Source organism: Meleagris gallopavo, chromosome 3, assembly GCF_905368555.1.
Source record: "Meleagris gallopavo chromosome 3, MGAL_WU_HG_1.1, whole genome shotgun sequence".
NCBI lineage: Eukaryota > Metazoa > Chordata > Aves > Galliformes > Phasianidae > Meleagris > Meleagris gallopavo.
In genome coordinates, this window is record NC_139406.1 from 28,946,137 (window position 1) to 28,969,000 (window position 22,864).

The window sequence follows — 22,864 nt, forward strand, 5'->3', positions numbered from 1 at the left end:
TGGATGAACAGATGCATAAACCCTTAAAAAATTTAGTTTGTTACCTTCAATAATAGTCGATTCACTCTAACAGAAAACAGGATTGAAATCCAAAAACATTTTTAACTAAAGTCAGGAAAAATTCAATTTTACAAAGCTATGATTGCGAGTAAAAATAGAGGCAGCTGAACTCCACTAGACGCAGTGGTACCTTGCTTTCCCCTTGGTGACTGGCAGACCTTAACAATGGACTCTTAGAAGCCTTCCCACTAGCATATCACAATTTCATCAGGAATCTTTTTTTTTTTTTTTTTTTTTTACACAGCATGCAACAAAAACTTTTACCATACCAGTGACATAAGCATGCTGTAAATGCCTTGGATGAGATTGTTCTGTATTTTTCTTTTTCTTTTTGTGTTTATCATTCCTGGAGCTAGATATAATAATTTACCTGAGGCTAGGGGGGAGTTAGACTCTGACATTCCTCTTTCCTTGGCCAGGCTCCTAATCACTTCCTCAAGCAGCAAAAGTGAAAACAAACTATAATGATTCATTCTACTCATAAGGCTGTCTGATTTTTTATGCATTTGGGTTTCAATCTCATCACCACTCTTGCAAAATGTAAGAAGAATACAAGAATGCAATTCTCTGCTCATCACACAGAACTAGCTAGTATCATGCCTTATATTACAGCAATATCTAGGACCAAAAGTTGCAAGACAGTAGCTGAGAGACAAGTACATACCACATATTGTTATCTATTTCTGCAAATGTTATCTTGGATTCTGGCAACATAACTCCCTGAAGCCAGGGATGACATCTTGTGGATAAAGGTTTCTTTTTCTATTTGTTTATCTTTACTATTCTCCTTTTCTTTATTTTTCATACTCCATTACTTTCTCCTTGTTACATTCTTTCCTTCTTTTCTCCCACCATTATCATCTTCTTATCTCCTAGATCACCAAGCACAAAATATCAACAGCAGTTTAATCTCTGATCCATTATTAATTCCCTTTTTGCATGAAGCCCTTCTGCTACTTCACAAAGCCCATTGTGTCCCAGTGTTCTACAGTTAAGAGGAACAAGAGCATAAGTTTTTTGTTTATTTTGCTATTTACTTAAAGAGAATTGAATTTTAAGTAAAGACAGTTAAGACAGCCAATATTGGGATGGGATGAATGATCACTACTATTTTTTGGGAAATGTGAATGTGTGAAAGCTTTAGAAGATTTGTCTCTCTATTTCCTAGAAGTCTTGCTTTAGAAATAATTTCTTAAGTTTTCCTCATGCTCAGATTAAAGATGGTAAAGATAACAAAGAAAACCAAAATTTACCAGCATACAATATTTAAAACCCATTCTTTCATTGAAGAATGGTTGCAGTCTTAGCAAGTGCTATTCTCTTTTCATTATGCCTTTCCTTTATAAGTTAAAAGCTAAATTCTTTGCAGAACACTACCTACCTCATAATTGACCCTAGAGGCCGCAAAGCTTCTTTCATGCTCAAACATCCACAACTACTACTCTAAAATGTATGGCCATACTAACAACAAAGTAAATTTCAATAACAATGTAAAAGTACCAATTTCAAAAAAAGTATTTTATTCTGCCCCATTACACAGATGCATCATGTTATGCATGCAATGTCCAGCTAATTATCATATACTGCAAACAGGAAGAGACTACCATATGGTCACAGTCCATATAAAAGCACAAGACAAAGCCCCAGTATATAAACATATGGGTTTGTCCAATACAATCTATGAGTTTTTCTCTTACCTCATTCAAAGGAACATTAGTGTAGAACATGAGTCATTCTTGCATTAAACGAGATAGTAACAAGCTTGGAAGTGACTATTTTTCAACAGCTATAATTAGTTGCAACTTGTGTATGCATGACTTATTATTTTACCTCTAAATTATGACACCATTTGTATGTAAAGTACAACTATAATCATTAGACTGTAATAGTCTAATGTGGAAAAGCTTTTAGAAACAAGGTATTATTTAGATTGAGCCAGCAGTGTCATTTTTATGTTCAAAAACAAAACACAAAAGCACAAGCTTATTCCAGGACTACATCTTATGTGATGCTGCATGTTCTTTCTGTGCAGTTGAATAAATTATAGGACTTCATTAAGAAAAATATAATTCGTACCTGCCTTGTACCAGAAGACTCCTACTCCCATTATCCAAGTGAAGAACCTACATTTTGTTCCCCTTAAAATGAACACAAAACCAATGTAAATCATAGATTAAAATCTATTGTCTGGCTTAAATGAATCTGTAGACAGACTTAGATCTTAGTTTCTAACCAAGAAAAAAAGGATATAGCACAAACAGACTCAAGAGGAGAATGTGTTATACAGAGAAAGCTTGAAAATAAAATTTACCATCCGTATCTTCAGAGGAATCTCTCAATTCTCACTGACTTCATTGGGTGTTGAAAGTTTGTATTCATTTTGGCAGTGAAGTGGTTTTTGTGGAGAGTTTTGAAGTGTTTTGTATGATTTGTTATCTGACATGTTTAGTCCTCTGACAAATCTAGCCTGCATATTATTAAAAAATTAATATTATTTTTTATTATTATTATTATATTATTAAAAAAAAAAGTCTGAAGCAACCACTGAAAGTTAGAATTCATGTTTTTCTACCCAAACAATCTCAGTTGACATATAATAGATGATAATATACCGCCAAAGTTTTCAAGGAGTCATACAGAAGTCTTTTAAATTTAAGTCTCAAATGAGCTCTGAATCTCTCAAACTCAGCATGAAACACAACTCTAATGTGGGGGAGAAAAAAAAAAGAGGGAAATCCTTCTGAATATGGAATCCCTATCCAAACAGTTGACCTTACATTAATGACCTTGTCATTAAATGGTGGTTTTTCAAAGTTGAAAATACTTTATTCTGGTTTAATTCCCACCATGTCTATTTCCTCATTGATGGAATATCAACAATTTTTTTTTTTTTTCTCCTAATGGAGATGAAAATTTTTAGCTGTCTACTTCAATCATGCAACTTTATTCAATGACCCAGTGTCTTTGTGGAGGCACTGACGCCACTCACTTCAGAAAAGCAGTAATATTCAATCTAGGTGTAAACAAGCGTGAGTAGATTTATTCAACAGTGTCTGCGTTGCTGTTATCAGAGTTTTATCTCTGCTATGTAAAAGAGATGTAATTCACAAATACAAGCAGAAAGTGTCGCTGAATTTGCTCTTGACTATTTAGTCAGAGATTTCACCATGCTATTTTTCTTCTGTGTAGCCAAGCAAAATTATGGACTTCCTCACATTTATTACAAATATGTTCTATATCCAACATAATCTTTTCCCTTATTTCTATACACATGCCTATTAAACACAGACATTAATAATACTCTTAAATTGGACCATAATCTACACTATTGCTATAAAAATGGAAATTCTGTCTTCAAGAAACATCAAGATAAAGTTAAACCAAGATACATTAACGTTTTGGTTCAGACAGAATAACAGTGTAAAATTGAAACAAAACTCCTATTGTCTCCATTTATTGTGCATTGGTTTTTCACACTGGATGGACTGAGTGGGCACAAATTAGATTCCATCAGTAGAAAATCAAACTGAAAGCTCTGCTCCAGGTATAAAACAAACAAACAAACAAAAAAGCACAACCCAATACCAATTTCCCAATACCACTCTAAATATATTGCATAAATAATAGCAAAATTCAGACCAGAAGACAGAACTAAGACTAAAATCTAGTCCAAAGAAAAAGCCCTGAATGGCACATACCGTAGATAAAAGTTCTTCAGCTTCAGTCTGCTGACACTGTCCCACTGTGAAGAATTACATGCAGATGTAGCCAAGTTCAAAGTCTTGTCACCCTCTAGCCAGCATTTGGATGATTCCAAGATGAGCAGATAATGTATGGCTGTCAAAAAAAAAAAAAAAAAATCATACAAAACCCAGCCAAAGATCTTTCTAGCCTTACATTCTTCAGCAATGATCAGAGTTCAGACACAAAGAAATAGACTAGGTATTGCTATTTCCTATGATTAATTTTAAATTTGCAGCTCAGTAAAATCTTGAGCCAGAAATACTATATTAGTAAGAGCAAGAGGAATTCTTTTAGAGTCATGCTTCTAGAAAAATGTCTATTTGTTTTTCATAAATCATAAGTACTCACAACAAGCAAGAGGCTGTAAAAGTCACCTACAAACTACGTGTAAGTTTAAGAATCAACGTTTTTGGTTCTGAGTTATGAGTTAAGTTTTAAGTGTGAGTTATGAGACTTCCCTGAATTATCTGATCTTCTCCATGCTTTCTATGCAAATTGTGAATAAATATTTTTAACCTCTTTTTGACCTTTAGGTCTTCATTGGCCTCTGCTACATAGATTGTCCAATCTTCCTAGCTGGAATTTCTCAAAACACTAAGCAACACCACAATAAAGAAAATGGAATTGTGATACATCTGACCTGACAGATCATTTCAGTTCCCAGAGACTTCCTGGGTGCCAGAATATTTTTTCTGCCATCAGTAAAGGCTGTTATACCACCCTGTTTTTAATTACTAACACAGTTTTTATTTCTCAGCTTCCCAGTCATAAGAGATTACGATTTCCCCCGGCTTCAGGTTGAATCTGCCACGATTCACAGAAAGGTGTTAATCTTCTACATTGAGGTAAAACTTCAACCTCTGCCCGCTTTTTCAAATCTTTTTTTTCTTTCTGTCCTTCTATGACAAAATGTATTGACTTCATTAGGGCACTCAACCAGAAAGTTGTTTAGGATGTGCATTTTGCAATAGACAAAAGGACAAATACAGTAGGTATAAGGAAGTTAACATGATATGTTTGCAGTTCACACATGGATTCAGTTAATACTTCTAAAATCTGACCATTTTCCAACATCCTAGAAAATACTCCATGTTGTCAAGAAATGTTGCCACCTTTATTACCTGATTTACTTCCCAGATCATTAATCATAGGTCATCTGTTCTTACACTCATCTCAAAGGAACCCACATCATAAATTGTTTTTTTTTTTTGTTTCCATTTTGGTGAGAGATGTAAACAGCATCCTCAGTTTAGGGCCTTTTTTAGCCATTCACATAGGCACTATCACTAGCACTGACTGCTAAGCCACTCCTCAACCATTTCCCAAGGTCACACAGAGACTAAAAAGATGTGGGGTACTGTGTAACCTGTAGGCCTAAAATTGTATTTAGGATATCTGGGAGAATTTTTTTCTATGCTCAGTTTGCACAGAATGAAGTTCTCTCATCAATGAAAAGCTGTGTGTATACCGCAATGGAACGTGCCCGGCCATGGTATGTGTCTAAGTGCTCATTCTGTTCCCCTCCCACCCATCCTCCCCAACAGAAAAAAAAAATCTTTTAAAAATGTCTTTGGCTTTCAATTTGATAAAATTCAAGACAGTGAGATAGACAATTCTCCCCAACACATCTCAGGCTGGAAATAGGTATACTGTAAAAAATGAGCACAATCCGCTATGATTAGATCTTTATAAACGTGAAAGTCCTGAAGAGTTCTTAGAGAACTATGAGGTTTTTCTTAAGACCTGTTAATTGTCTTCCTATCAAAGAGAGTTGCCTCCATTGTCCTATGTCTCTACTGAAAGTCAAAATATTAAAGAAAAATTATATTGGTATCTTATAATATCAGGAAGATATTTCTGAAAATAAAAATGAGCAGATACAATATTTCTAAAGAAATAGGTTTCTTCACCAGTCTGAAGACTTAGTCATGTTTTAGTTCTGAAAAAAGGCCATGTTGAGATCTTTTTGATCCACTAACATTCTTCTGCTTTATTAATTTTACTTTAGTCTCTTAGACAGATCTTGTCAGAAAAGTTTTACCTCCTGACAGCTGTCTTCTATTTCTCCCATGAAGGCACTTCCAAGATTCAAATAAGCCATAGGAAGTCTTTATGAAGACATACGATTCATCTAACACTTACCTAGATAGCAGCATGCCTCTAATGCTCTAATACATTTCACTTTTAAAACCTCTAAGGCTAATAGCGAAGTGTTAACTCCACATGAGAGATTAACTGACAAACTACATGCAGTGAAGAAATAGGTGGGAAGATCCTAGATTTATACCTGGACCTACAGTTAAGCTACAAGAAAATACAAAGCAAAACATTTCTAAAAGCAGCTAAAGCAATGAAAAAGAACTGAGAGACAGTTCAATTCGAGTTTTAAAGTTATTTGTACTGATATTTATTCAAGCTATAAAGGAAATACATAACACTCTTATCTTCCTGATTGGTATAAATAAAAATTACAGTCTGATTCTTACTGTCACATATTTGTTTCACTGTTACTATTAATTAAGTAAATATATTGTCATCTTCTTCCTAGTTTTACCAAACATCACTGAAAATGTTAATTTTAATTCCATTTATAGCCAGAGATAGTCTATCTCTGTTGATCCGGGAACATTCAAAAGCTATTTGGCAATTCAATTTCAATCACATTTTGTTCAGAGCTTTAGTTCAGGTAGACAAAAAATAAAAACACTCCACTATACTGTTTGGTGGAGAAGTAATAATGGATTCACAAATGAAAATATAGATTTTCACATTTCAAATCCTAATGGTCTGCACTTTGTTCATTTTGAAATATATTGGTTCTTGAAAGGTACTATTTGAAGATATCTCTTCCTGCCAATATATTTTAAGATAAATAATAATCCTGCAAATAACTGTAAGGTTCTGTTACTACACAGTCTGTTAAGTCTACATTCTAAGATTACATGAAATAAAATTACCAAAACATTGCCTAACTACAACCTCTAACTTTCCATATCAAAGCTGAACAAGGTTAGTGAGATAACGGAATTAAAACTTGCTTCTCAAGAAGAGAACATTCCTTGGATATACACTAATATCAGCCCTTCAAGTAAAAATAAAAGCTTCTTGTCACATCAATTAGCATCATCATAATCATTCCACATTTTTGTAAATCAAGTAAAAATGCAGAGGTGAGCCTATCTAATCGTACATACATCACATTTCACTCAGGATAATTCCAATTCAGCACATGAAATGCTTGCTTTGGAAGACATTAACGATCACCCACCTCCAATCCCTCTGCCATGGGCAGGACTGCCACCTACCAGATCAGGCTGCCTAGGGCTTCATCCAGGCTGCTTAGGTCTTGAATGCCTCGCAAGGATGGGGCACCCACAGCTTCTACGGGCAACCTGTTCCAGTATCTTACTGCACTCTTAGTGGTGAGGCAGTTGTACCTCCTAACATCTAACTTAAATCTCTCTTCTTTTAGGTCAAAAATGTTCCCCTGGCCCTGTCACTTTTAGACTACGTAAAAAAAATAAATAAATACAATTTAAAAAATTGCCTCCATCTTGCTTATAAGCTCCCTTTAAATACTGAAAATATATCTATGAGAAAGATATATTTCTTACAAGTGATAATAGACTGGCTAGTCCATTTGAAAAACTTAGAAAAGCAAAATTCTATCACTTTTCAGCAGTTCTTAATGTGCATAAGGGCAGAACAGTCTGATCCTGATGTGTGCTGAGCACAGCTGTTAAGGTGCTGAAGGCAGTCAATTACAATCAGCCCACCTGCCAAAGCCATTCTTAGTTCTGGTGTAGAAAAGGTTGGCGCAGGTCATGTGAATGCCTTCTTCCAGCCCAGCTGGGGAGTACCTGAACTCATAATTACACCACAAATATGCCAAGATGTTTCAGCATAGTTACAATAACTACATAATGTAAAGCTCTGTGTGGTAGCTGTATTTGCCCAGAAGATTAGTGTTAATTCTTCACATCTTCATTTTACACTCTATTATCGCATCTTATTTGTAGGATTTAGTCTCTGGATTTATATGTTATCATGCTCTAAGCTTTGAAATAACAAGGATTTCATTGCCACCTAAATTGTACCATCAAATTCTTCTCCATACGTTAGTTGCTTTTACTGAGAATTGTGAAGTATGTTGTAACTATGTGATTTACAATAGGCTGGGATTGTTCTTTTTTTTTTTTTCCCCCTTTCTCAAAGTCAGTGTTACTTTGGAAAAGCACAACATAAAATGCAAACAAGCTTACTTACAGTTATAGAAGTACAGATCACAACCTGTTCTAACTGCTCAGATATGTGCATTTGTGTAATGTCTCTTCGGGCAGTACCAGGACTGGCAGATGGTAAGTTTTTCATACAGTGCTGTGAGTAAAATTGAGTTTTGCCAAAAATGGGAAGGAAGAGTCGATGAGGAGTGAACTAAAATTCAACTTGTAAGCTCTGGAAAGCAACTGTTATATTTTACCATCTCATATAATTGCTTCATTACTAGAAATCTCCGACGAATTGATTTAGCACTCTTACTCTAGGGTATCCATTCATATTTACATGGCTTGAAGCATATTATTAAGGTTACCGGTTTTTTTTTAATACCAGTGCTTTATTTTAACATAAACCATGAAAATTAGCTGTATTTGGAACAAAAATACTGTAACCTGACTTGTACAGAAATGTAATAGCCTATTTTTAATCAGATTCATTTCTCTCTGTACTTCAAGTCCACAGCAAAGCTCACAGAGTACACATTTTCAGCTATAGCCAACACAGGAGAACAACATTCCCTTCAAATGATTTCTTCTTCACCATGCCATCAAAACTGCATAATCCACAGCTGCAAAATGTTCTCAGATGTTATTTCACAATGAACCTCAGAGAGACTTTAATGAAGTCGATACTTACCTTCTCAGCAGATTAACTCCTTCAAAGACTTGCCATAATTTAATATATTTAAGTTGCTTGGTATCAAAGATAACAGTAAATTTAGCTTTCTCAAGAAAGAAAAGTAGCTCTTTTTGTGTGATGACACTTATCTCATGGCAGAGAGCGGGAATCAGTGCAAATAACGGCTGTTGTAAAGCCCTAAGAGTTTAAAAACTTTTTATTTATTTATTTATTTATTTAACATACAAATGCTTTATAAACCTGAGCTAATAAAGTCCCCTGAGGGACTTAGAGTAAAGGCAGCAACATTATAATTCTATATAAAAAGTCAAGAAGTATAAGCAAAATAGGTTAAATGATATCCCAGACACTAGGATAGGTCTATGATTCAATATAACTGACTTCCTGACCTTTGCTACACTACTTTTTTCCAGTTAGTGATTTGCAGACTCCAGGGGAGGAGTGGCCTATGAACAAATTCTAACTAACCTATGAAAGAAGACCAAGAAATGCACAATAACACTATTTGATAGAGCAAAATCTCAGCTTCCAAGCCCTATTTTTCAATATTGTCAACACTATTAGCTATACACTTTCACCAGGGATGAAGAAAAGTCTGCATGCCATACTCATAAAAATCTGCACTAGTGGAGGTGATTCGTTGTCAACACCAATGAAATTCTCTGGCCACCACTTCACTGTGCTCACATCCACTGTTTGGTCCCCATAAGCTGTCAGTAAGCATTGATAAGTAAGTAGTGGACATTTTTCTGCATGGAGGGATTTAGTGAAACTCATCCTCATTTACATGTCAGACTGCCCCTCTGCTGCCATCTGCCATACAGCAACAAAATGTAATGGAATACTGAAGGGAACATTCAACCTCTGCCTCTGAAAATGCCAAAATAATAAGACAGGAGGCATTACTTTTGGAGCAGCTCTTACATAACTCTCTGTTTAGCTTAACATACAGGAATCAGTTCCATTAACCACATCAGAACAGTAATTCTACTATTACTCACAACTGTTAAATAGTAATTGCAGTCAATGAGGGATACAGTTATTAAATTTAAGTATGTGATGCTTGCCTGTAGGTGACACTGTCACTTCTGGTGAAGATGCTACTCCAACACCATTACTAAACGTTATTCTTCCAGAAACATGCCTTTCTCAGAGAAAGTCGCCCATCTTTCATCACAGTTTAATTGCTGCCCACTGTATCAAGAACTAACAGCCCAAAGTAACAAGATTAACACCAGTGAGCCAAAGAAGTTATTTGAGACTGTGCTGCAGATTGTGAGAACATACAGGAAATAAGAAACTTGAGTCTTGTGGAGAGGAGGTCCTTCAGAACCAGAAATGATAGGGAAACAGAATGGCTGCTTACGTCACAGAAACAAACATCAAAGATTTCAGAAGGAAGCCTGTGACTGCTTATCGGTCACCAGCATTCAATGGAGAAAGGGGCAAAAGAGCTCCACCTCCTGCGTTACTTATAGGTAATCAAAGGACTGCACCCCTCAGATGAATTAAAGTTTTCAGAAAATCTGCTTTCCCTTTTCATGGTGAGAGCCACTGCATTAACATGATACATGCTCTCTCCGGTTCTGCTTTCTGTTGCAATGCTCTAGTTGGACAAACAAAATAAAAAATAGGAAGCCAGTTATTTGAATTTCTCCTCTTAGCAAACTAACTATAGTTAGTGCTCACAAACTAAAGAATAAAAGTAGAATATAAATTAACACACAATATTTCTACCAGATAGCACATATCATATTTCCTATAATTATCATTCATATGATCCAGCCAAGACCATTCATATTGCATAGATAGACTGTAATCTCTATATTGTAAATCTTCAGAGAAAATCTAACACACACATATAATAACATCCTTTTCTCCTATAGTAAATGACAAGTTTGTATTTTATTTGTAAGCCAGATAACTATTCGTGAGACATCTAATTCTTCTAAAAGTTGGCACAGTTACATGACTTCTCTGCGAACATTAAATATAATCTATTAATTACAACTACATAAAATAATATAGCCTGAAACAATACACATTATCAACTATACAGCATGACAATATGCGTTTATATTTCCTTATTTTTTGGGACTGAGTTTCTTCTCACACAGGTGTCTCCAGTTTAGCTTTTTTTCCAAAGCACAATTACTTTTCAGTTTTTCTTCAAGTGCTGCTGAAAGCAGTTCTATTTATTTAGGTCAGAGACACGGGTCCATTTCTAAGAACTAGACTTCAGGAATCTTCACCTATCTTGGACATTATTTCTCTGTTTCTGTTGAACCTTTTACAGTTTTTTCACTAGCTTATATATTTCAAATATTACTTGGAAAGTAGGGTGATTTCCTTACTAACATGGATCCTCACACACATGAGGAGCTGCATACTCCTCTGGTTTGCAGCGAAGAATGCAGCAAATATAGGTAGTAAGAACAGCATTTCTGACATGCCTAAAAAGCCCCTACTGCGAACAGCTGATTGTACATTATCTTTCATGCATATCCTGCAGATACTGTATCATATTTTGTTTTTGCATATAAGAAAATATTGCACATATATGTCATGTTGGAAATATGCTACGCTGGAATCCAAAATTACTAACTTTCTTTTATCCATTCTTTACCGCCAAAAGTTCAGGATCTCTTACCAAAATCAATCTAACAGAAACATGGAATTCACAAGGTGTCATTTTGACCACCTGTTTTCATTAGAGTTAAGGATTCTATTTTAAATACATGCGGTTGTTTTTTTTTGTTTGTTTGTTTTTTATGCCCCTTCCTCTCATGGTTAATTCCTCAGCATAGAAGAACGATTTAATACTGACCTAGAACAACATTTTTAACTTGAATTGTTTTAACTAACAAGAAATCTTCTCAGGGGTTTAAATAACTACTTGCTTTCTGATCTAATCATATGCTCACACCTATTTTAGATTAAAAAAGACATATTTAATACATCTTAGCCTCCTTATAAACCAATCCTCCAATTCTCCCTAATCATATTAGCCACTGATTACACTTATATCAAATTAATTAATCTTTAACAAATACGCATAATGAATTATGTTCTAAGAAAGAGGTGATAATATTAACTTGAATTGGATGGGTATGCTCACTCCATGTTGTAGATCTGTTTTTCTGTTTTCATTTTTAAGCAAGTTTTATATAAGCTATCTGGAGTCTGACAGCTCCCAGTATTCAATATGGGAAAGATTTATAGAACAACATCAGATTCAAATTCACTTCAGGTACTAAACTACAAATTTACATCTAATGTCAATTACACTGCTGTTTTTTGTATGCTGGCGAAGTTCTGGAAAGAGACTATCATTTAACTGAGCACAGAACTCCGTCATTCATATTAAAAAAAAAAAAAAAAAAAGTGCTAGGAGTGAGTTTTCCAAACTTTCTCTATCAAATATGTACTACTGAATGTTTTCATGTTTCCAAGAAACAAGACCACATAAAGCTAGTTAATTTAAAGCACAACTTTAATGGCTTTTAATGGCTTTATATAGCCATTAAAATGTTAAAATAATGTATATCCAGTGTACATTTTCAAAACTATATTTGATAAAATAGGCTTCCAGCCAGTTCTCCCTTTTTTTTTACTATTTTTTTTTTTCCTACTAAGAATTTTAATCTACAAGAACATTTGACATTCACACAAACCTACAGATATAGGTAGTATTCTGACTAATAACTTCCTGAGGAAGACTGATATTCAATTTTATTCTTTAACTTACGATTGGAAAAAATAATTCCAGATGAAATGCAATTAGACAACAACACACACAGCAGTATTTATGAATTTATGAGTTAAGTATCTGGAACTTTTAATCTGGAACACTTGTCTGGAAAGGGAATAAGTAACAGTTGTAATTCAGGATCATTTTCAGTCAATTTTAAAAAGATGTTTTAAGTCTTTCAAAAGACATAATAATCATTTTCCAGTTAATGAAGGATTAGTTTCTTAACCACAAATAATTCGCTAATTCACAATCAGTTCTACAGAATTTATGCTTCTTGTAAAGTTTCTTTCTCTCTCTGGTAAGATGTGTTACATTTGTGATACTACAGGGGATTCTCAGCATCAACATTTTTACCTCAAAATTTTTTTCCTTTGTTTACCTGTTAAACCGGACATCACCAACAGTAGTCACACTTGATCAAAGCTGAATCTCTAGCTATTTCATTCTATTCTCAATTTAAGGATCAGGGTTTTCCAAGATAATATTTTAGGGAGAAGCCAATAGGTAGGTTAATGGCTTAGCATACATAACACCTTCATAAGTAGGGCAAAATCAAAGTAATGAAAAGACTTCATGTTTCTGTTCTCTCTCCATTTTAAGGATGGCTTGAAGACAAAGAGACTGAAATTTCCACAGAGTGGCCTTTGTTATCCTAGTATAAGTGCCTGTACTGATGAGATGGAGCTGAAAGTGCCCAGACCATAGCAACACTCCAACATACAGTTCTAATAACAGATAAAAGAAAGACAATATAAAGCCACACATGCATGAAAAATAAGGAGCAAACATGGAATATAATCAAGTGATAGCAAGCTCATGGAATTTATGCTGGTCACTCTTCTGCTAGAAGATACTTCTTGCAGCCAAAGACAGACAGGAGCTCAAGATTACAATTACTTCATGATATTTATACATGGCCAAAACAAACAGAAGCAGTTGCTCTGACATCATAGAAGATGTTAACAAACATATTCAAAATACACAAACATGAATTTTGAAAGATGAAAAGCAGCAGAACAATGAACAGGCTGAGGTTTTATAGTGCTTTAGAGAAACTTTCCTGGAGATTAATTCTCAGATTTAACCTAGGTAAATTTAGTATGCAAGCTGAGCACCTGGGATGAACTGAGGCTTTGAACTGGCATCCAAAATTCCAGTGAATCTCGGAGAAGGATTTGGAAAATATTAAATACAAAAGTTATTAAAAAAATACTTTGCTAACTGGGTAATAAAACCAGTAATAGAGTTTCAATGAAACCAGAAAGGGGTATATTTGAAGTTTTCACCATCATAGAAAATTCAACTAATACAGACTAAATACAGTGTATGTTCAATTATGTTACAAGCTCAGGTCTAAAGGCCTGAAGTTTCAATCCTAAAGTTAGGCAGCAAATGATAAAGACAACTTGTAAAACATACTGATTTTAAGAATGTGCCATGAATATACTTCACCTAACTTTTATTATTGAATAAAAAAGCATTTTGACAATCACATCAAACCTATAAAAAGAAACAAAAATAGAAATAAATAAAAAGAATGTTCAAAAGAAAAAGAATCTAGTTCACTACCAAATATTTGATACTTGACAATCACTGCATAAGAAATAGCATTCCAAAAACAACTAATAACAGTTTGAATGTTGGCTAGGTTAGAAGTTATATCCTGAAGTTCTGAGAGGACTAAAGCATTCTCTTCAATTGCAGGAGAATATTTGAACACCAGACAAGCTGAGCAGTAACATATGCAGTTAAACCTGGTGGAATAATGAAGTGTATGAACTATAGCCACATGGAGACCAATAAGAAAAATTTGTTCTATTAAGCACTTAGGATGTTGAGCCACTAAATATGCTAATTACTCCCCAGTGTATGGTAGATTGAAGTGAATGGTTTAGCTAAAATTACCCAGCATCTGTTACGTGCCAATGACAGTTTTTATCATCTTTCTTAACTGAGAACAGCATCATCACATGTGCCAGACTGTATGAAGCAACTCAGAATTATTTCAGTCTTCCTTCTATGCATGGTTATATTTTCAGCTTCACAACATATTATAAAATGGCAATGTTCATGATTCTAACAGTATAGAAGATTTGAACCACGTAGCTCAATCTGCTTAAAGCACTTTATCAACATTAAACAGAAATGGGAAACAGTAGATAGGCAAAAAATGCATAATTATAACCTGCAAAAGAACTTGATAATTTTAAGCTCATCTTTTTGCTGCTTGTTTTTGAAGGAAGTATCAACACATTCTTTCAGAGAGTAGCTGAGCAACTGCTTATTATACAAGAAAGCCCATTTATGTCGGGTCCATACTTAGAGAAACTGGGAAATGGAGGGGTGTGGAGAAGGGAGGGATGATATATTTTATAACTCCAAGCTTCAGTGAGTGAAAAAGGATGGAAGAAGGAATCCATGTACTGTGACATCTTGAATGTTACAGGCTTCTAAAAAAAAGTTTATCTAAGTAAGATAATTCTAAATAACAATGGCCATAACATCAAATGATCATCCTATCTACCCCACTTGCTTCTCTTTTCTTCACAGTGATAAGAAGTTGAGGGAAAGTAAATTTGTGCAACTCTAAGAAATATGTGTTTTTCTCATTTCTTCATAGCTAACGTAGCTACAGGCCACCGAGGAAGGAGACAGAGTGACGTCAGTTTCTAGATACCCACCCTGTACTTCTCTAGCCTTAGAGAAATCCAGAGAAGAGACCAGCAGCCAGCCTTCAATAACCTTCTACAAGGATGGAGGCAAGGGAGAAATTCTGTTTCACATAACTTAGATGAGCTGTGTCAAATCACAAATCAAATCATATTGCCTGTAGGCAATGTATGTCTGATTCAAATCAAGAAATAATCATTCTTAGCTGCTACCTGTTATAAATGGAAAAATAAAAGCAATAGGAATAAAACATTATGTCTCAGTCCAATTAAATCAGATTTCACAGTCCATGTATTCAAAATTTTAAAAAGGTAAATTAGAAAAATTATAAAAATTGAAATTTAGAAATTGAAAAACTAAATATTTAATTCCTTTTTGGTGGATTTAAAAAAAAAAAAAACCATAGAAAAATAGCCTTTTTGTTTTTCTATTTCAACTGATCAGACGGAATATAAAATATGATAATTTTTTTCTAGTTTAACTCAGTATTCAGTAATTCTTTCACATATTTCTTTAGATGGGGAAATATTTATTCAAGTATTCAAATTGAATCGGTCCTTTTACTGTCTGAAAAGATTGTAGCAATAAACAACTGTAATCAACCAAACAAAAAACACCACAAGAATTTGCTAGCACACTATGTAATTTTTTTCCTATATCATCTCAATATTTAAGCATTTTAAAAAATATTTTCATGCATTTTTATCCTTAAATTTTTAGCTTTCTATTCAAAGAAGCTAAGAGAGTAAAGCCTTATGACTGTAGAGAAAAACAAAATCAGCACACTCCTTTTGGAACAGACTTCTACTAATAACCAAAACCATATTAAAAAGCAGCTAAGAATTTTAAAAGAAATTTAAAAAATACAACTGTATGATAAATTTGGAACTATATAACAATGCAACAAAAGTTTGTTGTACCAGCTACATCTTCTATCTATCAAAGTACTAGAAAGTACAGATTAGAAATAAAAATTACTAGAAAGACTGATTAGAATTGAAAAGTTGCATATTTACCATTAATGACAGAAATATAACAGAACAAACAAAGTGGTACAAACTAGAAAGTAGATTCTTCCATTTTGATTATAACCATGTGAGAATTTTCTTCAGGTACTTGTCTGATAAAAGTTCAGTATTTACATTAATGTGTTTCTAGGCAGATTTAATAGTCCTTATATAGCAACAACGGCTGAATCTTTTTGCTCATAAAATGTAAAGAAATGCTGAAGAATCAAACCCCTGATGTATATTAGATACTACAGCTATCATTTGTGGACTGATTTTCAGCTAAATGTTAGGCATCTTCACCACTGATGCAAAAACTACATTACCCCTACAGCCAACTATTATCTGCTTAAATATGCACCAAGATTCCTTCCGAATTTAGTTATTTTATGCATCAGAATCTCTCTTTTCTCTATAAGAGGAACCACATAGCAGAACTTCACGTTAATGGCCACAAATGGGCTGCAGATCAGCTGGCTGTGGAACATGTAATAAATGTCAAAGCTCATAGTATAAGATTTTTCATATTTTGCATTTACTGAAATACCTGTTAAAGTTCTACAAGATATACCTGCAAATAAATAAACGTATCAGAACAACTCTAGACCACTTCAAATTGCAGATAAGAAGGAAAAAAAGGAATATTTTATTTAAATTTATCAAAGTTAGTTCTCCAGCAGAAATATTTTTTACAATAAAGTAAACTGCAATTAAGAAATACATGATAGCTTACCTTGTACTGGTGATAGTTTATTTGAAAATTCTTCAAAAATTTCCAAGAAAGCTAAATACATATCCAAGCTGAACTAGAAGTTCAGATACAGTGGTTTTCTGTCATTTGTATGAGTGAACCTAAAGATCTCGTGGTCTTCAGCAAGTACAAAATATGGTTTCTCTGGATGTATCTTGAAAGGATAACCTTCTGGAATCAGCTTTACTTAATAGTAGTAATTGAATTGCAAACACCAAATTTCAAACCTGCTCAGAACAAACATTCAGAAAAAGTAATATATCCACAAACCTTATAACAATTGAGATCACACTGTAGCCTCGGTTTCATTCTCAACATTTTTCTTCTAACATTTCTGCTTCTGCTCCAGCTGTCCATCTGACAAGTCCATTTCCGTTTCCTGACTGTATGTTATGCAAAACAATGTTTTGGATCTTTCAAGTAAAATCTTAATTGAATCCCAGAGGTAACCCTCAAAGAATTTTAAATATCTAGTTCCCATCTAGAATTTTAATGTCCAGCTATTTCTATGGCATCAAGATTTAAACACTTTTAGGGATCTGGATTGCAGTCTTTCCATGTCCCCACTATTCGCCAGTTTAAAAATGCCTCCCACAATGACAGTGGAGACAAAAGAATAATCTGGCATGCACACAATACTTTCCTTGATGAAGCCATTTTTTATTCCAGACTGTCACAAGTAAGCAAGAAAAATTCCATGAGAAATCTGCCTGTCTACAACAGTCTCTAGGGAAAACAAAAGTCTCTGTTGATAGGTAACATTTGTACTTTTCTGCAGGAAGTACACCTCAGTAAGATTCTAATTACATCTTTGTCAGTATACTTACAGCTGTTGACAAATACATACATAATGAATGTATGGCTCATTGTCTTAGGAAACACACTGGAAACCGAGCCAACAATTTCTGGAACAAAAAATTATGATTAAAGCGTGATGAATTCTCAAGCACAAAATAACTTCTTTTTGCACTACAAGACAGTACAGATTAAGAGGTTTGTTCTGTATGTTTATTGTTGGTAAAAAAAAAAAAAACCATATTTGAAAGTTGCTTTCAAATATACAATATCTTAAACAATCAAAAAAAAAAAGCTAAAAGGAAGTACCAATTTGTCATAGTATTACTCATATCAACTCTAAGAATTAGGCCTATTAGTATTACTCATATCCACTCTAAGAATTAACCAAAGTTAGACACAGGTTAGCTTTTTAGAAAGGCTGAATTTTCATCTTCGCAACATATTCACAGTATTGGACAGAGCAAGCGTGAAATGAGTGTTTGTACAGTTCAGGACAGTAATAGTGAGGATCCCTTGGGATTCAGTTCTGAAGGGCCCAGGGGTCCAGGAAAGCTGAATGCTCCTCATGAAGGAAGTCTTAAAGGTGCAGGAAAAGGCTAACCCCCAGTGCTACAACATGAGCCAGTGGGGAAGAAGACTGGCATGGATGAACAGGGAGCTCTTCCTGAGGCTCCAGGAGAAATGGACCTGGGGGTGCTGATTAACACTCGGCTAAAGATGAATCAGCAGTGTGCCCAGACAACCAAGAAGGCCAATGGCATCCTGGCTTGTGTCAGAAATAGTGTTGCCAGCAAGAGCAGTGAAGTGACTGACTTTCAGATTGACCTTCTGTACTCAGCACTGGTAAGTACCTGGTGAAAGCACCTTAATTGAGTGTTGCATTCAGTTCTGGACCCTCACTACAAGAAAGACACTGAGGCCCTGGATGTGTCCAGAGAAGTACAAGAAAGCTGTGAGGGCTCTGGACCACAAGTCTTAGGAACAGCAGCATTGGGAACTGGGATTATTTAGTCTGGAGAAGATAAGGCTCAGGGGAGACCTTGTAGCTCTCTACAACTACTTGAAAGGAGGTTGTGGTAAAGTAGGGGTCAATCTTATCTCCCATATAATGAGTAATAGGACTAGAGGGAATGGACTCAAGTTGCACCAGGAACGATTCAGGTTGGATATTAGGAAAAATTTCTCCACTGAAAGAGTGGTCAAGTACTTGAATAGGCTGCTCAGGCAGGTGAGATGGCTGACTCACTGGATGTGTTCAAAAAATGCTTACATGTTGTACTGAGGGACACAGTTTAGTGGGAAAATATTGGTGGTAGTTTGACAGTTGGACTCGATGATCCTGGAGGTCTTTTCCTACCTCAGTGATTCTATGATTGAACAATAATTAAAAGTTTTAGAAGGATATTTGAATGTTCATATATGGTAACCAAAATATCACACTACATCATCTCAAAGACTGTTACATGACACATACAATTACAAATTCAGACATCAGTCACTTATTTTTCAGGATTATATCTTGAGTAATTTTCCTTAATCAGTGCTTTCACTAAGTTACGACACCAAAAAGTTTAATATCTTTAATTTTTTATTAAAATTTTTAGAACAGAACTGAATACACTGCAGACAATTCTCTGATCCTGTTGAACGTAGAACATACAGAGCAAATAAAGACAAATTCAAAGTGGGAAAAAAAAAACAGAAATCATAATCAAATACATTATTTTAACCACATGATAATATTTGATGAAATACTCATAATAAATACAGGTGTGATAATAGCACTCGATTAAAATATTACAATCTACTTCAAAGGGTTCCTTTTCCTCCTTTTCATATTTTCTTCTTATTATAAAGAAGTAACTATGCTTTACTATCTTACTTGGAATCAAGTAAACAGTACTTGATTCACAGATTCAAAACTGTTAACACTGGCATTAGAGTAGATTTTAATTATTTTAATTCAGACTAGTTCATTCAATATGAATCTACTTACTAAAGCATAAAGAGCTGATTTTGTTCTATTTGTTTATAAATGTAATATGAATCAAAAAAAAATGCTTGCATATTCAAAATGCACGGCAGACTAATCTGTGAACCATCATTATCACTGATTTTTTTCTGTGAAGCGCCTTTGATAGTTGCTTCTTGGATTTTATTCAGCTATAGAATTTGCATTTAGATTGCAAAGCTGAAGGTATAAAAAACAACCAAACAAAACAACAAAAAAGGATCCAACAGATTGAAATCCTGTGACTTCTTTTAAGCATAATGCAGCAACAATCACAATGATTGCATGTGACTGAAAACATTTTGACATACCAAGTTACATTTCACTATTCCCCATTTAACTAATCCAAAGTTTTTGCTGAGGAGTATCATTTTATCCCCACCTTATACACATTGCAAACAAGATAACAACGGTCAAGATCACATATTCTGCTATGAAAGATTAGAAAACATTTCCTTTTATGTTAAATACAGCTAGTAAAAATAAATAAATGTACAGATTCAAAGACAAAAGCAATATATGACACTTAATCTTGAGAATTTGAAGAATACAATTTAACATAATTACTGAAATGAAAAGAGTTGCTGGAGGAGGAACTACAAATATACCATTGTGGAATTTATAGTGGCAATAAAAAGCAGTTACCACGCTTTAGTTTAATTCTTCAAATTCAGAGATGTTCTCAGCAATAGTAAAAATGTGACTGTATGAGAAATACAAACACAGTACATAGTTTCATCTAGTCTTTGTAAACTCTCTATAACACTTAATCCCATTTTTAGCAATGGAGGAAATCTGATGATCATTAACTCAACACAAAAATTCCATTTATTAACTCTTCCCATTGCTTCTTGAAAAAAACAAACAAACCAAAAAACCAAACAAACAAGCTCCTGCTAAAGTGGTCTTCAGACATTATAAAAGTGACCAGTAGACTGTACCGTACTTTTCTATGAATTCGTGGAATATGAGAAAACTATGTACAAGAAAATATGCAACACCAAGTGGAAAAAAAAAAAGTCAAACAAAAATAAAATAATAAAATTACAGCCCTTAATTTGAAGACAGAAACAACAGTGGGATTGAGTGTATACTCAGCAAGTCTGGTTACAGCACCAAGCTGAGTGGTTTAGTTGACACAATAGAAAGAAGGGATGTCACCCAGAGGGAGCGAAACAGGATCAACAAGTGGGCATGTGAGAATCTAACGAGATTTAACTAGGTCAAGCGCAAAGTGTTGCACTTGAGTCAAGGCAATCCTACATATCAGAATAAAGACAGAGAGAAGTCATTGAGAGTAGCCCTGACAAGAAGGACTTTGGAGTCCTGATGGATGAAAAGTTGGACATGAGGCAGCACTGCGCCCCTGCAGCTCAGAACGCTAACAATATACTGGGCTGCATCAAAAGAGGGGTGGCCACCACGGAGATAGATGAAGCTAATTGTCCCCCTCTCTACTCTGCCCTTCTAAGTCCCCATCTGGAGTACTGCATCCAATGCTGGGGCCCCCAGTACAGGAAGGATGTGAAAGATACTGAAATAGGTTCAGAGAAGGGCCACTAAGATAGAGGGCTGGAGCACCTCTCCTATGAATATAGGTTGAGGGAGTTGAGCTTGTTTAGCTTAGAGAAGAGAAGGCTCCAAGGAGACCTCATTGCAGCCTTCTAGTACTAGAAGGGAGTTAAGCAGAATGGGGGAATGACTTTTTACATAGTCTGACAGTGATAGGACAGAGGGGAATGGCTTTAAAATAAAAGGAAATTTAGGTTAGATGTTAGGAAGAAATTTTATACCCCCAGGGTGTGAGGTGTAGGCTGCCCAGAGAAGCTGTGGATGCCCCCATCCCTGAAGGTGTTCAAGATCAGTTTGGATAGGGCCCTGGGCAGCTTGATTGGGTGGGTAGCAACTCTGTCCACGGCAGGGGAAGGTTGGAACTAGATGATCTTTTAGGTCCCCTCCAACCTAAGTCTTTCTAAGATTACGTGCAATTTCTTGGGGGAAGAGTTCTTCCCGTAAAGAAAGAAAAGGGATGGATAATCTAATAACAGACTGACCTATGATTTTATACAAATGTAAATAAACACAAATAAAATTCTGTGAAGCAATGGAATGAACTGTGAGTAACAAGCGAAAAGCAAAATATGACAATATGCACATCTGTGTAAGGAAAGAGAAAAGGCCTCCTTTATAAATGTTGGCCATTATAAGTAACAAAAAGATGAATGGTAAGAGGGAACAGGTATTCCTTAAAAGAACTAAGTGAGCAAGTACAGCCATGTGTATTGACTTAACAACTAATTCAAAATCCACTGAAGTCAACTCAAAACCTTGCTCTGAATTCCACGTGATCTGGATCATATCCAGAGTCTCCACCTAATCACTAGGGCCTTTAGTGCCTGAGGGCTCCATCTGCCCTGAAAAGTTTGTATTCCCGCTCCTCTGCAAGTACTTCCCCAGCTCCTGTCCTGAGGTTTGGCTGCTGAGTGAAAGGCCAGCTCTGATATGGAGCCATGGCACCCAGTAACACACTGATGAAGGAGATAAGCCAATTTGTCAGCCAATTTGGATAAGACATCAGGTTCCTCGACCACAGTGACACAATACTTACTGTGTAAGAGATGATCTAGTTGAGGACCATCTCTGAGAGCTAGGAGATGACCACTGAACTTTTGATGTGTCAAGTAGATATAAGGATTATAGACTGGTCAGGACACTTCAAGCCTGCTGGTGAACCCAGGGTGCAGATGACTATCAGTTGTCAATACTAAGAACAGCATGGCTTTCAGATATCGCTTGGGGTCACGTACCTCTATTATAAGCCTTTTCATTCAAAACAAAATGCTAAAACAACACATTTAGTAGATATTTAAAATTGTTTAACTTAATTCGCATAAGGTTGCTAACCAAATTAATATTCTGAACAGAATAAAAAAAACATTATTTCTAATTTGGTTAGTTCTAGAACAAAAGGCCAGCAATAACTAAGAACCTACCAGCCACTACATCATTGACTTCTAGTTAAAATATACTATTTGGTCACAGCTGTTCACTCTTCATTACTGTTTTTTCTCAATCACCAAAATCTCCTCGTATATACAAGTCATCACTGTATCCAGGACACCAAAATGAAGAGGAAAGGTCTGTTGTAATTA

At 35.0% G+C, this 22,864-nt stretch overlaps 1 protein-coding gene across 2 annotated transcripts in view; it reads right to left on the minus strand.

Annotated features, from left to right (window-relative positions):
- Positions 1-3,672: 3,672 nt before the first annotated feature.
- The window catches only part of LOC146544646 (uncharacterized), a 105,560-nt gene continuing 86,368 nt past the window's right edge, over positions 3,673-22,864 (minus strand). For both annotated transcript variants that reach the window (XR_014882178.1, XM_085219926.1), the window contains one exon: positions 3,673-3,897. Coding sequence is in view for 1 of the 2 variants with exons in the window: in XM_085219926.1 (XP_085076052.1) it covers positions 3,725-3,897 (173 nt within the window). In the remaining variant the exon portion in view is untranslated. The remainder of the gene's footprint in view (positions 3,898-22,864) is intronic.